At 42.8% G+C, this 16990-nt stretch overlaps 1 protein-coding gene across 2 annotated transcripts in view; it reads right to left on the bottom strand.

Moving 5' to 3' along the window:
• The window catches only part of LOC109485069 (ephrin-B2a-like), a 46370-nt gene that overhangs the window by 9358 nt on the left and 20022 nt on the right, over positions 1–16990 (bottom strand). The window contains exons 1-2 of one of the 2 annotated variants that reach the window (XM_019788497.1): positions 14628–14910; positions 348–610 (exon numbers count right to left, since the gene is read on the bottom strand). In XM_019788497.1, the coding sequence (XP_019644056.1) occupies positions 348–610; positions 14628–14746 (382 nt within the window). In that variant the 5' untranslated portion in view covers positions 14747–14910. Of the gene's footprint in view, positions 1–347; positions 611–14627; positions 14911–16990 lie in introns of those variants that run through there. The other variant, XM_019788496.1, reaches the window with a different exon arrangement.

The following is a 16990-nucleotide window of genomic DNA, read 5'->3' as shown; positions in this document are numbered from 1 at the left end:
TTTTGACGTGGTATAAAATGTATTTAGTTGGGAGTTGCACTACCCACCTATATAATAGTAATCTTTTCCCTTCTCGAATTCTAGTCCTGATCTGCTTGGAGATTTAAGTATCTAAATTGATTTAAGCATCTAAATTGAGACACAAGTCTTTTAAGAAAAGGTATAAAATATATTAGGTTGGGAGCTGCACTACCCACCTATATAATAGTAATCTTTTCCCTTCTCGAATTCTAGTCCTGATCTGCTTGGAGATTTAAGTATCTAAATTGATTTAAGCATCTAAATTGAGACACAAGTCTTTTAAGAAAAGGTGTAAAATATATTTGGTTGAGATATGTAGAACTTACCTATATAATAGTAATCTTTTCCCTTCACGAACTCCAGTCCGAACGGCGAGGGACTGACCTCCTGGAACAGTATGGTCAGGACAATGTCCCTCTCGGGGAGATTACACCTCAGCAACAACCTGCCGCCGGTAGAGTTGCAAGTCTCGTAACCCTCTCGCGAGACTTCGTACATGACGTTGTACTGGTTGAAGAGCCGCGGGCAGATGATGTCCAGCTTGTCGTTGATGTCCACTTCCAGGACGTACCCTCCCTCCCTCTGGAATCTGTGCGAAAACAATGCAATACATATACATTAAATCAGACTTCCCAACGGTGTAAAAACACTATACTAAACAGCACAATTCTCACAGGAATAATGATATGATCAAAATGCACGATTCGCGTTGAAATCATCATGATATCTTCATCAGCCAAATTCTTTGTTAAACAGCTAGGTTGCTTGTCTGTAATATGGAAAATGACAGTTGGGTAGAATGCTATTAAAATACTAGAAAAAATACGATATTTTGCATACAGATTTTTACAAACTGATATACATGTATATATTATTTATTATTATCATTCTACTGTTTACTGTTGTTATCATGTTCTTGCAATTAGCCCTCGGGCATGAATTTGCAATAAACTTTCAATTATATAACATGTTAGCATTAAAAATTCTGTTGATTATGTTACGGCAACAGGTACATTTCAGACTGTATTTTAAGAATTCAATCAAATTTTGTACGTTTTTTCCTGTTTAACGTTGCGTAAGGGCAACATACTGGTTAGTATAGTCAGACTACTGTTCGCTACAATCTGTCACAAAGGGAAAATCCGGTGGCGCCTCGCGACAAGGACGGACTAAACCCCCGGCTTAGCCTCGCCCCAGACACAAAGATGGCGGGATTTGGAAAAATGTCAAACCTGTGGCAGAGTCTAGGAGGTCGGAAAGTCGCCTACACACGCCTGTTATCCCGCACAAAACATAATTATACCTCCGGAACGCCAGGTAGAAAGGGGGTCATTATACCGAAGTACGATAAATACTGGGTAGTCTATCTAACCACTGGGTTAGGGGATTTTCCACTGACGCAAGCACTGAGGAATTATGGGTTGAATTATGGGTTGTTTGTCTGCAAAACAATCATGTAATGTTAGCTTCTCTTTGGTTTCCCTCCTGTGAGTTTTGTAAAAACACATTTCAATTTTACTATTTCAATTTTCTGTTTTGGGGGTTTTCTTCATTTCTAATCACTCATATCATTTCTTTTATTCTCAAATTCATGGTACCAAGGACATTATTCCTTGATGATACACATTTATAGTTCAAAATGGCGGAGTGTGTTCGACATGGAACCAGTGGTGATCTGGTCACTATCATCAGACGATCCGCCATCTTGTTTTGTTGTTGCCTTCTGACCTGTAAGTTATGAATTGGCGCACATAATTAAAAGCCCGTCAAATTAGAGCGTTTAAAGACACGTTTCGCGGCGACTGTTAAAGTCTTTAACGAGCACCATAAATTTCGCCATCCTCAAAGCACCATGCCGCCATAATAATGTGTAATCAGAATGAATATCCAAGCCACAGGCTACTCAGTATAGGCAGACCCTTTAGACAAGCCGCTGACACAATAATTGTAGGGTAGTGTCATTAAGAACAATGATGCCGAAGCTATGACCTCTCTCCGCACCTTCTCATTTGACCTTGGAATGTTCGTTGACATGTCTGTCATTTTCTATGCCAGAAATTTCTGTCACAACATATCAACATGTACCTGTAATGTTCTCTGTGTTGTACATATTGAAATTAAAGTGCTTAGACCTTGTAATTTGTAGTACTAGTGGTGAGTATTTCGTAGCCGTCTTACGTAGACTATACTACTAGTTTCTAGTCACTTCATTCATGAATATGAGCATACTTGTCTAAGTTTGCTCTCTTTTATAAACATTTCTGTCATGCTTTTCCTGTCTTTTCCACCGCCCAAGTTGCGTTTGTGTGATACGGTCTCGAAAAATACAACTTTGGGCGACCTTCCAGCACTCTTCCAAGACACCGGAAATTCTGTCAGATTTTCTGCCAAATATTTCTCTCAGATTTTTATGTCATGTTTTTCCCGCCCAGGTTGCGTTTGTGTGGTAGGATCTCGCCAGTTACTCGAAAACTACAACTTCGCACGCCCAATGGTGGAGTTGCTTACACTCCGCGTTGACCTCCAAACACTCTTCAATGACACCGGAAATTCTGTCAGATTTTCTGCCAAATTTTTCTTTCAGATTTTTTTTGCCATGCTTTTCCCGCCTTTTCCCAACTTAAGGTTGCAATTACACGACAACGACAACTTCGCACGACCGGCGGTGGAGTTGCTTACACTCCGCGTTGACCTCCAAACGCTCTTCGATGACACCGGAAATTCTGTCAGAGTTTGGTTTTGGCCACTCTGCCGTGCTGTCCTGACGTTCTCAGCCTGGCGTGATGCGAGTAAAACTCCCAAAGATAAACACACTGACAGAGCTGCGAGGTTGGAGCTTGGCACGAACGTTCTCTTATCTCTTCGCCAAATTTCTTTCAGCATTTCTTAGAATCCGACCGAGGAGGTCGTATTGAAGCTCCAAGATCGTGCAAATCCACTAGCCTCCGTAGCAGGTAGAGCTGTGTACCGATACTCAGTACCGATACTGTACCGGAAAAATTGATTAGGTACAGGTCCAAAATACCTAATCCCTTTCGTACCGGTACTGTACCTAAACAATTTCACACCAATTTTATGCCTATTTGTGACCTTAAATGTGGAAATAGCTGGTCGCCAATGGGTTCCAATGTAAGGACAGTGTGTTCATGAAAACAATAATACCTTACTTTTGCCTATATTTTATCTGAGCATTCTCCATAAACCAAAATTAAACCTTAACTATCAAGTGTATACATGTTTTTGTTGCTATTGAAAGAGTTCAGAAGAGCATGTAAATTGGTCGAATTTTTTAGGTACAGGTTCAGGTCCGGACCTGTACCTAAACCTGTGTACCTGTACCTGTACCTGTACCTAAAATTTGTTTAGGTACACAGCTCTAGTAGCAGGCTTATAGAACTGGGGGTTTGGTGGTCTTCGGCTGTTTTCTGATAAGCCCAGTTCCAAAAAACGGGAGTAATTCAACCAGGCCGGCTATGTTGTCTATATGCAATCAGAACATAGCACATAAAAGCTCCCAAAGACCCTGAAGACCCCCAAAACGCCCGGTTTTTGGAGTGCTATGGAGGCTACAAATCCACCAGGTACATTGCAAGGAGTCTTACCACCTGTCGAACTGCGATGACAGTACCTCAAGTGTTTCTCTAACGTTACATAAACCACGGAGACACTTGAGGAACATGTGTTTGTGAAGAGTTACACATGGTGTTGATGGAATGAGGTCACTTGCCATTTTTAATCGTGGGTGATTATGAAGAGGCTATGCGAAGCCCAAACATAGATATAAAATCTAGTTACTATTGCATTATCAAAACCATAGCAACTGGGTTAAGTACACAAGGCTACATCTACAGAGATTGCTGTGTGAAAATTCAGGAGTGCCAACAATGTTTCGTTTATACATCCTTGTTCAATGTTTGCTACAATTCATTCACCAAGGCAAATGATATTAGTAGTATTATTGGGTTGTCAGTACCCAAGGTCGGTATACAATAGAGTAAATATAGAATTGTCTGTATAGAATAGGGGAGACTAAAATAGAACGCAAAGCATAGAATGTTGCTAGAACAAATTGTAGGACGTTCCATTGTCTGATAGGGGGGATTTATCTTAACGAGGGATTTCCTCTGCCGTCCACATAATGTACAGGCTAATCCTCCCAACTCGGCACCGTGATTACACTATCATCACGGCCTAACTGTGTTTATCTCTACTAACTGGGTTCAAGCAAGGACATTATACAGGATAATGTCCTTGGTTCAAGTGTCTGTGGGACAGACGGTAACGTTTGGAAACTCACTAGCCCTGCTAGTAACTTCACAAGGAAATATCTCAAACATCGTAGCATCAGCCCTATTAACGAATGCAATAGCATTATATGATGCAACATATGGCAAATTCTAGAACCTAATAATTCTAGGAAAGTATAATCTACTCTACAAGAAGTACACGGTGAGACTATATACGGTACCTATACAGAATTTCTAACACCTAGTCACACTAGGTATTTTTGTGGGGCTTTTGTGGGGTATATGAATGATATCAATCATAAGATTACGATGTATGAATGCTTCGCCAAAATAACAATCCAAAGAAGACAGAAACATCCAAATTATGTTTTCGATTACTCCTTTGGTGGTTTCGCTCCCCCACACTCAACACTCAGGCGTTCTCATGAACAGTTGTTGGTGGTCAATGAGTTTCGGAAATACATCTGTCTACAGCACATACCTCCCCCTCCATTCACCGGAATAGCCTCGGCAAAACTGTTGACAAAATTCGTTCCGTTCGAATAGGCTAATATAAACTGTACTTGAGTTTCTCATGTGAAGAATTTCGAAATCGTGCCCGAAGTCGAAGAAAATTACTGAATACTTAACCATTTTACCATCATCCCGGAGTAGTAGTAAAAGCCGGTTATTTTTAGGATCCTAAGTAATTGCGTGTTTTCGTACGATAACGGTATGATACAGAGCGCAACAGCTAATACTACTAGTGATATACAGCACAAACATTTAAGACAGCTTTCTGAACTAGGCATGAAAGAGCTACAAAGGCGATGAAATATTTCAGAAATAGTGTACGATCTAAATACCTTAAGACCGTCAGACTAGTTTCACCTCTGACTACAAATATGTATTCTTGACGCCATGTGCCAACTAGATTGCTAGTAACAGACTGATGATGATGATGCACATGCATATCACAGATTTCGTGGCAAATTATGTTTTGATTGGTTGCTATAACCGCAGCTCTAGTCCGCGGGGTGCAATCGTATCAATCTACACAGATTTGTCTGGATAATATCGTATCATGCTCGACCTCAGCGGTCGATAATAGACTCGATATTCTACCCAGAAAGTGCGACATTCTCCAAGTAGATCCCTCTCGGTGGCAAAAAGCAGTATCAAATTGGCCAGGCAGTATCCGTAGCCAGAGAAGGTCGCCGGCCACCGACAAAAAAACGGCCATATATACATTGTACCAGCTGCAATTGTTGAGCAATAAAGTTGATTTGATTTGATTTGATTTATATAAAAAGCTAACGATCATCCCCCCCACAACCTCTGCTTGGAGAGTAGTATGTAGATAGAAGAGACTGAAAATCATGTTTAAGCCATGGTTTTTCATGCTCAAAAGTGGGATTTTGGAGAGTTTATTCCTTTCTTTTCACAAACCCGTACCACAGAATTTTCTACTGAAGTTCGTTTATGTTTGGTAACATCTAGAGCGCGACAACCCCCATGGTAGGTTAGACAGGCATGCGAAAAATCTTTAGAAGTTGATCTTTTGTAGTAACAAACTTTCCAGAAATAGTAATTGTTTAATTCCATACACAATAATTGTATTGAACATATACAATGAAATTATACGTGTAGAATTGTTACATTTCAATTATGTTGCCGTATTTTTTCTTCTGCATGGTTCGTTTGAACTCTGTTTAGGTCATGTTTTGTGCACTTCAGAAGTTTGTTTACAAGTGATGCTTAGTACACGAGGGCTAGCTTTAACGCATGAAGCGTTGTTGATAAAACTACACACATCCGCATACACCTGTCTCTGTAACGGTATTGTAACCGGAGAAATACGTTTTCATTGACGTTATGTCAGTTATATACGCAACAATGACATGCCGACAGTTGGGTAGACGTTTTCTAAACGCAGATTCGCTCTGACAGTTGAGATAACTGGGCGGACGTTTTCTAAACCCAGATTCGTATCATCACTTCACCTGTGACCCCGTTTCGTGACCCGTCACTCCGACGACAAGAAACAGTGACAGGCCACCTCCTCACCTTTCCTAGCCTCTTCCAGGCTTCAGGAGGCGACTGGAAAGAGTAGAAATCGACCAAATAGAGAGATAGCATGCCAGGGGAGTTTGGTCGGCTGGAGAGAACAGTTTGCCGCTCCCGAGCTCTCCAGCAGACCAATTCCCCTGGCATGCTATCTCTCTATTTGGCCGATTTCTACTCTTTCCAGCCGAAGCCTGGTAGAGGCTACCAACAGGGGCCCTTCCCTGTTTTTGATCGGAACGCTAATGGCCCAGGGATAATTTCGTACGACGGTGATTGTAATGGAAGACCCAGGTACCCCCCGGGGTGATGTGTGCGGTTGTTACTGTTGTAACAGGATCGGAGATGAGGTGCGCAGGTTTAAGAGTGGAGACGTGTTTGCCGGAGTTATCGGAGGGTTTATAGGTCAGATTACTGTTGGTACAACCACACAGGCCGGCATTTTTGTCATTCTGGGACTGGTGTGGTTACACCTCGGTGCCTTGTCGCGGTCTGTCCTACTTTATAACTAAGTTCTTTCCCGACTATCTTACAATGCAGCCACATTCGTCCTAGGACGTCATATGATCATTTTGAAGTAACTGTTAGAATCTATATCAAAGCAGACAGTGACAGCACCAAACAGCCGACAAAGATGTCAGAGAGCTTTCTCTAAAACACTACAGCTGAATTTTGTACGACAAATGCACGACTATCGTGCCCGCATCGTACGACGATCGTGCGACATATGCGACCGGGACCTTGGTAGAACATGCGTTCAGAACTTCCTAGCATCGTCTTGAATGCAGAACAACGTTAACTTCCTTGTCATTTAGTCTTTTAATAGAACCCGGCCTTGAAGTCACGGAAGTGCTGCGGACATTGTACGTTGAACTTTTCTCCGAGATTATTTATTTGTGTAGGAAGATATTTCAACACGGGCTTTTATAGTTGTAGGTTTAAGTTTTCATCACTGAAAAAAAAGGCCAGAATTTATATGTTTACCAGCAAGCAAAACAAAGGATTAACGCTAAACCACGACGTGTCTTTAAACTGTGTTTTCTGGCTTTCCCAGGAGGGAAACAGTGGTTACATTGTCTGACTCACATTGTTGATAGGCTAGACACGTGTCTCGTCCAGGACTGCGAGGCACAAATACTCAAAGGTCCCGCCAGGACAACCACCCGGAAACTTATCCTACAACTTAATTGAACGTTCTGCTTACTTTGCTGGCTTTTAAGGGGAAACGCGGGAAGCATTTTCTTTTTTGTTGTGGTTCCGAAAAAAGGGTGATGGGTCAAGATCATCCGCCATTTTGTTTGATGTGGCTAGACCCAGACAAGATTACATCCAAACGTATCTCTCTTTTATATTCTTTGAACCGCCAAGGAACCACACACTGACTTCCTATCTTTTCTACAGTACAACAGGCATTCTTCAAATGAACGTATCAAAGCCACCCAAAATCCGCGGTTTGAAATGTGAGAACGTAAGCAAATTACGGTTCTTTTTGTACCGGCAGATTGCCTGTGGCTTATTTTCTACTCAGCGTTTGAGCAGAGAAATCTAATTACGAAGAACCACTCCAAATGGGAAGTCCTGTGGATTTCACAACAAACGAAGGTTTACAACAAGAAGATTACGGTTCGAAATTGGTATGTAAAGTAAAGTAAAGCTTCATGAACAGTACGCGGTATGGTTAAGTTAAAAGATTAAATATAGACTATCCGTATAAATCGGTCTTCAATGTGCAATTAGCTGGGATTATAAAAGCAATTTCATAATTGCCTCCCCAAATCAACCATATGGCACGGCTATACTAAAATCCCATACATCAATTACTATCAGCATATGCAAAATTCTCTGACTCAAATTATATTGTTTCAACGTTATGCAAACGGCAAAAATGTAATGGTAATTAAATGTAAACACTTGTGATGGAATATGCCACTGTAACCATCTGTTTATATTATATATGGCGATGGAAAGCAATGACATAACGTCTTGCGCCATATTAATGTATGTAACTGTATCTTTAGTTTATTTTTATGCGTGATTCGGAAGTTAGTCATAATTTCTGGTCTTGCTGTACGCGTGGCATGTCCTGAAGGCCTGGTTTTTAGGACTTTTTATTTGTTTTTCAACCTCCGCGATATACTAGCTATGACGGGGTCCTGTCTAAACATGGTAACGTACAGGCAGGTGCAGTATTTATCTTATCAAGTACATCGCAGACCATCAATTTGCGAATGTAAACACCACGTTAATCTTGGATCGCTTCTGGGCCTGAATGTCTCGGGTAACCCCAGCATTTCTATGATATCCTCACACAGTAGCCTCCTGTGCAGGCCCCGTGGCGGTGGGGAAGAGTTTTTAACGCGTTATTTTAATATAGCCGGCCATCCTACATAGCCCGTGGGCGGAGTGGAACCTTCTCTCGGCGGCTACTGTAGGATGGCCGGCTATGTTAAAATAACACGTTAAAAACTTTTCCCCACCGCCGCGGGGCCTGGCTACTCACACAGAAGGGGTGTAGCTTTGCGCTGAGTAGCTGACTGTGGCATTCTGAAAACGTAACTACCAGGACAACTGTTACAGCAAGAATGTAGGTCCGTTTCACCCTAGGATTGGGGGTTAAGACTGATGCGGTTCCCGTTCCTCATTAGTGCGAATATCGTCGCCAAGTTGCAAGCGTTGAAGGAAAACTAGGGACAGCCGTTCCTAAAATCAGGATGTGCTGCCAGCCTGTTGCTGTGGCAAATGGTGGAACGGTAGCCTACTGAGCAGCCAATGACTGGGGTCTTTAGCTTTTTAGGGAGCTCATGTAATGCGTTTTCTTTCTGAAAACATGTCACTTGGGTACAAGGCATCTTGTGCCTAGCCTGGAAGCCAGCCTATTCAGCTCTGGTACACACTCCGAGTCTGTAGTCGAAGTGACAGAGAGATCGTACTGAAGTTAATAGGCTGGCTACCAGGCTAGGCAGAGGCTAAGAATCCAGGGTATCTTGTGTCGGCCTAGCCCCAAAAAAGGCCCAGTCCTATAGCCTGCCAAGGAGGCTAGCGGGATGGCACGGTCCGCAATACGACAACCGCACAGGTATCCAAGACACTGAGGAACAATACCGCTGGACTCTCACTATCAATAATTCAACACACACACTCGGGACCACTACAGTACAGGGAGGGTCTCTCTGGAAACAAACACAAGTGATTACCTTAGAAATTAGAGGAGGCGCCAGTCGGAAAATTCATCGCCAAGGGGCAAACCACGGAATATCTTAAACGGTTGTTCCGACATGGTTGTTCTGACTGTTTTTGTAAACTGACCTCCGTTTATGTGATATGATCTTAACTCACAAGGTGTCAAGCATTAATGATTTAAGATAAAGGATAATTTCTTGTATAGAAATTGTGGTCCTTGTTATGAACATGTGCGTTCTACAGACCCCCTTATCATCATTAGTGAATCGTCCCTAACCTGCAAATTTGCTTCGGATGTTTGTTACAACATTGACGGAAAAGCGTCGAGTCGTCGGCCAAACACCGGCAATTTTTACCGTGGGAAAATGCAAGAAAAGTGTACGAAATAGTTAGGTCTAAAAACTCCCAATTTCCCAAACGACAAGACTCAAGTTGCCAAGTCACCACCATTAGCTACAATAGGGTTTAACTGGCATTTCGAAAAGTTGACCATGTGTTTGTTCTCTGTGCTATCGTTCTTGAAGTGCTTGGATTTTTGTTTTGCTATATACAAGTGCAGCTATATACACAGCTGCCAAAAGAGTGCAAGAGGTCGCAAGGTTCACCTCTTTACAATAACCCCAGGTTTACCACCCAACAATTGTGTTGGTGTTTTTGTTATGCTCAGTTCTTCTAACAGGTGAGTTTTGTAAGGGGGTTTACATCTGTCTATTCCTTTCAAACGACTAAAAAGGTCTAATACTACGTCTAAACGCTACAACTTAATTAAGAAATTTTGACAACAATTCAACAATAGTAAAATTACCAATTGTACTTGCTCCTGAGTTTTGTACAGCGGTTTTAAAATCAGATTTTTGCGGGAAAAAGTGGAATATTTTGTGAACAAAGTGGCCGCAGGTGCCGCCGTTAATTTGTGCTGAGAAGGAACAGGTCAGTGCAAATGCACTCTAACAGACGGACATAATGTGAAAGTAGCGAACCGTTGAGCGGCGCTAAAATTGGGGGCGTCGAAAGACAAGCAGACAAACATGTACTTAACCCAGCTTTAGCTTGTCTGAGAGGGGAGGGCGTTCCATTTGTTACACCAGACCTCCCATGTTTGAATTCCCGGAGAGCTCGAGAGGTGTAACTCACTCACAAAAACACACAGAGAACGGCGACAGAATGGTGGAGAAATTTTTAGCGTTCGGGGTAAAATCCTGACTCGCTGTGTAGCACGACATTTTCTGCATAGTTGGAGGGTGACATTACACAGACTGACACAGGCTACAGTTTTCTCATGCTCCCGGCGCTATCCCAGCTATCTTGTCTGTACACATGAGTTCTGGGTGCTGAAAGCTGTTCGCCATACACGTACATTTATCAACCAACCTCACAAACAGGACAACAACAAGGTAACAGCCATACAGTGACCATGTGAGAAATATATTACTTCTATCCAGCTATAAACAGAAAGCGAAAGAGTTCACAACGTCTAGATGTGTGGTGTTCAGGTTGCAAATCCTTGAAAGGCTTTCTTGTGTACTTCAATATCGCACCAGCTGCTATGCCTTCACCAAACACTTGCCATTAATTCTCGCAAAGAAATATAAACACTAGAATTCCTAAACTTTGGGTCGTCCGGCCGCATCTGAAAGCCAGATTTTCCGCATGGGTGGCAACATTCTAACCTAAGTCTGCTAATATGGCAGGTAGAATGGCGGGCGGGTACAGCTCTTTTCAACAGAACATGGCGAGAGACCTCGGTGTTTTGCTTATTCACGGGATTGTGTGTTTTTCATTCAGAGCGGTGTTTTGAGCTCTTGTGGCCACTATGCCGGGCTTTCAGGCCAAAGTTTACAGTTAAATTCTATCCCAAACACAGAGATTAAAATGCGCTTCGGTGCACACAGCCAGGCCCAGTGAATCGGATCGGTCGGTACCACAGCACGGTAAAACAAGCGTGCACAGGTCACACACACCTACAGTAAATCAATAAACACTCCTAGTCAGGTCTGTGAAAATGTTGGACTAAAACCACGTGGAAGAACACTCAAGCTCCTAATCGCTTGTCAAGTGAGCTGTATATCTTATCTAAAGGTTGCAACATTGTCGTAGCCTCTACCAGGCTTTGGGACGCGGCTAGAAAGAGTAGAAATTGACCTAATAGAGAGATAACATGCCAGACTGAGAGGAAGATTGTACTCTCTAGCGAACCAACTCCTCTGGCATGTTATCTCTCTACTTGGCCAACTTCTACTCTTTCCAACCGCTTCCCGAAGCCTGGTAGAGGCTAATATTGTCGCTCAGCGAAAGCTAGCGAAAAATTTCAATTCGATAACTGCTAGCTTTTGCTTTGGTATATCGTTAGCTTTATGTTCTAAGTTGCTCTGTTTACGCTTTTGTACTAAAACCACAGTGAAGAAATCACTAGTCAAGTGCGCTGTATCTAAATGTTATAATACTCAGAGAAAGCCAATGAGAAAGTTCAATTCTATAACTGCCATGCTTTGATATCGTTAGCTTTGTTTTGCTCTGTTTGTGCCTTTTGAGTATGATTATTTCCGCGCCATTTAGCCCTGCGAGAAACACGCGGACAGACTGACGGGCCGGTATCGGCGGCACAAAGGGAGTGAGAACGCGCTGGCCGATACCGTGTGTGCAGACCTGTCGGGGCGATTATATCTGCTGAGTGGAGACGGCATGAGAAGAACACCTTTAGGCTTATACAGACAGACAGACACCGGCAACCGTTTCATTCCGGGTCGCAGATTCGCAGTCAGTGACCACGCAAAAGAGCGAATAGATAGTATCTTGTATAGCTGACCACCTTTATACGGTGTTTCACGTGAAAGGGCGAATACTGTGATAGTATATTGTATAGCTGAAACATGACATTATTAAACTAGCCTTCGTTACTAATTACAGGTATTTTATAAAAGAATACATATGAATACCTTAATGACATTACAATTGCAAAAGTACAAGACCATCCTCCTTCGCAGGGACTGGCCTTCTACAATTATAAACTTTATATATAAACATATAATTTGATATAATATAGATAAAAATTTAAGCACTTGTAAAGTTATACGTCTATGACTTTAGTACACCAGTACATTATTATTGATATATTTAACTTGCACAACAGAAGTACACTGTACAGTGGCTTTTTCAAATGCTTCTACACCTATACATGTACCTACAAACAAACAAGTGGACATAAATACAAGTATACGGGGTGTTTGTTTTATACATAAACCCAACAATGGCCATTCTCGTGGGAAAAAAAGAAAAGCCAAAACCAAGATGTGTATTTGTGCCATGTAGTTGTGAACTAGGTACGTAGTCTATAGTCTAGATTCCAGCAAAACAAAAGATAATAACAATAGTACACGACAAATGACAAGGCTTCTTGCTAGACATCAGACAATGACCCCAAAACACAATAGGGTGTTAACAATAGGGTGCTAACGAACTACATGACAAACGTAAGGTCTATTGTCATGTATCGTGGGACCCAAGCTCAATGGACATTCATACTAGGGTACTAACATAGTTATGGAAATGTATTTTTATGATGCAGAATGATTGTAGACTTAGCCAGTCTGGAAAAAAGCAACAAAACGAACACAAAATTTGCATGATCCGACGAAGCCATAACTCTGTTGACACGAAATATTTCCAACTGTGTGGCTTCCTAAACAATTATCTGACTTTGTTGTCTGCAAATATATTTTCGAAGTCAATACAACAGCAAAAATTGTGCGTTAAGCATTTAAGGTTGTTGCAAAGTTTCTTGTGTTCTTCTGGGGTCCACATTTTTTGTTAAAGCGACATTTTCTGTGCTAGAAATGCAAGAATTACGTGTCTATGCCTGAGTCACCTATAGTTACGTCAGCAAGTATTTGCCCTCCTGTGACAAGCCCTAATCCAGGCAGGTAAAGCCTCACACTTCGCTGGTTTCCTGAATTATCGGTAGATTATGTTACCACAGCCAGTACTGTTTTCCTTTTCTAACGTGGTCTACTACACCACTACTACACCAGACCACTGTTCCTTAGCATTTCCTTCCAAACTGACGACAAGAAGTGGTCGTTTTAGACGTGTAATTGGCGTTTCTTAACGAGACCAACACGGGGAGGGCGGTTTTGAATTAGAATTCAGAGGAGGGGTCAAGTGCTTGGGGCAGACGGTTTTCTACAACAAGGGCACAACAGAACAGAGGTTTGTTTGTACACGTAAAAGGTTTAAAAGCTTCCTTTCTTTTACCACTGGCGATATTGTAACTGGCATGTCCGTGAAAACAAGACGTATGCACCGTAAACCGAGCTGTGACTGCTCGGAACCCAAATCGAATCAGTGCCCCATGTAAACCAGAAGTCGCAGGAAACATTTGAAAGCCGGCCAAAATTTCTGCGAGGTCTCCTAAGAAACCGCCTCGCTGTGTAACAGGCATGTATGACATCCGCTCAGGGGCAGAGAGGGTAGAGAGAGCTTCCTCTGTGCTTCGGTACAACGTGCACGTTTTCCCCTCACCAATGGAGAGAATTTACTAGAAATCCCTAACACCTATCCACACAGCGTTGTTAGCACACATGCTTACTCGCAGTTTTCTTACACAATATTTGCCGAACGTGTTCCGCTTGTAAAGAATTGACGTCCTCGCCCCCAAGAGAAGTACACCTATGCACACAAACACTCTACAGACTCGGTACACAGTTGTCACAATCTCTGTAGTGCTCGCTAGACAAACGACGTGGATACATGTGTCGGGGCAAAGGCAAAACGCGCTTCTGTGTGTCGAATGTGATTTCTATCCCCAGGCAGTGATTGTACGACCAGATAAAGCCCGTGTAAGAACGTGTACTTATCCATGGTGCAACTAGTGAACCAAGCGAAATGTTCCCAACGCTCTGCACGCTACTTCCCAAAGCACAGCGATTCCACGGTTAAAACATGATATTCTACAAAGCTTTAGATACTAAGGAAAACAGACTTCTCCCGTATAAATGTTATGGTAAGAGGAGAGGCACTTATCGAGTGCTTAGCGAGAGTATTTTGGTCTAAATAGCGTATCCTCCCCCCTGGGTATAGCGCTATGCCGCGGTGTGTGTGTGTTTAGACCGTGTATATGCAGTAGGTACATGTACTTACGACGGCGATAACTGGTCCCAATAAAAAGAGAAGCCTCGTCCCAACGCTGGGGTCACCAGGGCCAACAAGAACAGAATCCACGCAGGCAGATATATCCTCAGACGTCGCGAATCCGACATTGCATCTTGTACTGGCGGGGTGAACTCAGAACGCAGCGTGCATGTTTCAGGGAGCCGGTCGGGTTGCTGTGTGCTGTAGGGGCGTGCGCCAAGCTGGGAGTCTCCGAGGCGTGATGATGTCACTAACCACTGTCATCTGATCGCCAATGGCTACAAGGCCCCATAGGTAGGCATGCGCCTGCGCGGTGAGAGCTGACCATTGTTCCAATTAACCAATGGTTGACAAGATTTCGGGCCAAGACAACAATTATGATACTGGCAAAGAATAGAAAATTGTCTGAATAAAGCATTTGTAAAAGTTAGAGGCTCTGTCAGATTTGTGGAATTTTCTAATTTATTCGTAAACTTGACCCCTTTTATTGTGTACCGGAAATGACATAGATATTTGGAATGCTCACTTTTCACTTTTTTGATATTCGAGTAAAGAGTGGAGAATTGATTTACATAAAACTGAAAGGGCTTTCAATGCACGCCATGGGCATCTTTTAACTCCATCCATGTTCACACGATACAATCCGAATTAAACAAACAAAATGTGACTAACTGTAGTATTTGTAACAGATAGTAATCTCTTTGGTTTTAGTGGAATTTCTTAATTCCTCAGTAAATTAGATGCCTTTATTGTGTACCGGATATGACAACCATTTCAGGTATGTCCATTTATCACTTCTGATAGATGCACCCTATGAAAGTTCACCGCAAATGTCATAAATGTCACGCTGACTAAGTTTTGTCCTAGACTTGGTGGCGACTCAGAAAGCTAGTCTCCATCAGACTCCTTTGCAGGCTGAATAAATAGTAGAAATCGGCCTAAAAAGAATGTAGCTGGCCAGGGGAGTTGGCCGGCATAGATGGTCAAGTTTGCCTGCTCTGTGGCCGGCCAACTCCCCTTCCCAGCTACACTCTTTTTTAGGCTGATTTCTACTATTCATTCAGCCTGCAAAAGAGTCTGGTGGAGACTATCAGAAAGCTCTTCCTCGACCCTTCTCGGTGGTTTAGCCAGATGGGAACAGATGCCAATCTGTACTCTCCCATGTACAGCGGAACCAATCCCTCTCTTATCTGCACTCCACAAAGTTTCCTTTCAGCCTTTCAGCACAGAGGAAGTTGGAATGGTAGTTACAGCAGCCCGACTCAGGCACGCGAGTCAATAAGAGCCCAGCCCTCCCCTGCTGAAAACAGTGCGTTATTGTGGAAGCCTTGGGTGTGTGTTTGCACAACACGAAGCTGAGGTGAGGCGTGTTAGAGAGTCGTGGACGTGACCATAGTTTCTGTATCTGTATCTGTATAGCCGGAATACTAGTAACCGCCCTTCGGCGTAACACACCACCTTCGCAGACACGCGGCGCGGCGGCAGCTGGCCACATTGCACCAATCGACTTGTCACACCTAACCCTTGAACATCTAACTCTAGACATTGTTTTAAAAGCTATCTAATGACAATGCCCCTACTGTACTTGGTGACAGCGAGTTCCACTCTGCGATAATTCTAGGAAAGACTGAATAGTCACTAAAGGCACCGTTCTTGTAATCTCCAAGCAGATGTACTATTAAGTACTTCGGCTTGGTTTATTAAATTAAGGACGTGTTCTTGCAAGGTTCTGTTACCTTTAAAGGGACTGGTTCAGTGTCTTTTTGGCTTTTGATCACTAGAAAGTCGTATTAACGTATTTTAACGAGAAACACCGACAAATAGAACAAATTAAGAATAATTAAGAAATAAAAAAACGTATCTTAAAACACGTCGAAATTCTCGATGGTAAAGTCGAAAGTGTCAATTTTGAGCCTGAGAACATAGATCGGTTGATTGCTGAACCATGCATGAGTAATTCAGACACCACCTAGCGTGTGTACTTGGAATTACAATGCCTTGCTACTGTAGTCTGTAGCATAAAAAACAACTTGCCAGTTGTCCCACAAATCCCTTATTTAACGCGGTTTTCGGGAAAGGAATGCGACAAACAAACGGTTCTGATTTAGTACCTATTTACGAGCGACACGGTACCGTATGTGTGGCGGAAGTGGAACACGGGGTACTGTCAATTACAGACAAAAATGGGAAGCGAAAGGTCCCGAACCCTGCCTGGGCCCGGCGGGCCTGCGGAGTATCACGGAAGGTGACTCAGAATTGGCCAGGCGACAGCGCGAACAGTTTTAGTGATAAAGGAGACACGTGATAAATCCTGAAGCTCGCTCGCGATAAGCGAACGGGAAGGGAACAATCAAGTGTCGACGTGAGGCGTT

This window comes from Branchiostoma belcheri, unplaced genomic scaffold, assembly GCF_001625305.1.
Source record: "Branchiostoma belcheri isolate BF01 breed outbred unplaced genomic scaffold, Haploidv18h27 scaffold72, whole genome shotgun sequence".
NCBI classification, from domain to species: Eukaryota; Metazoa; Chordata; class Leptocardii; order Amphioxiformes; family Branchiostomatidae; genus Branchiostoma; species Branchiostoma belcheri.
This window is presented reverse-complemented; position numbering and strand designations above follow the sequence as displayed.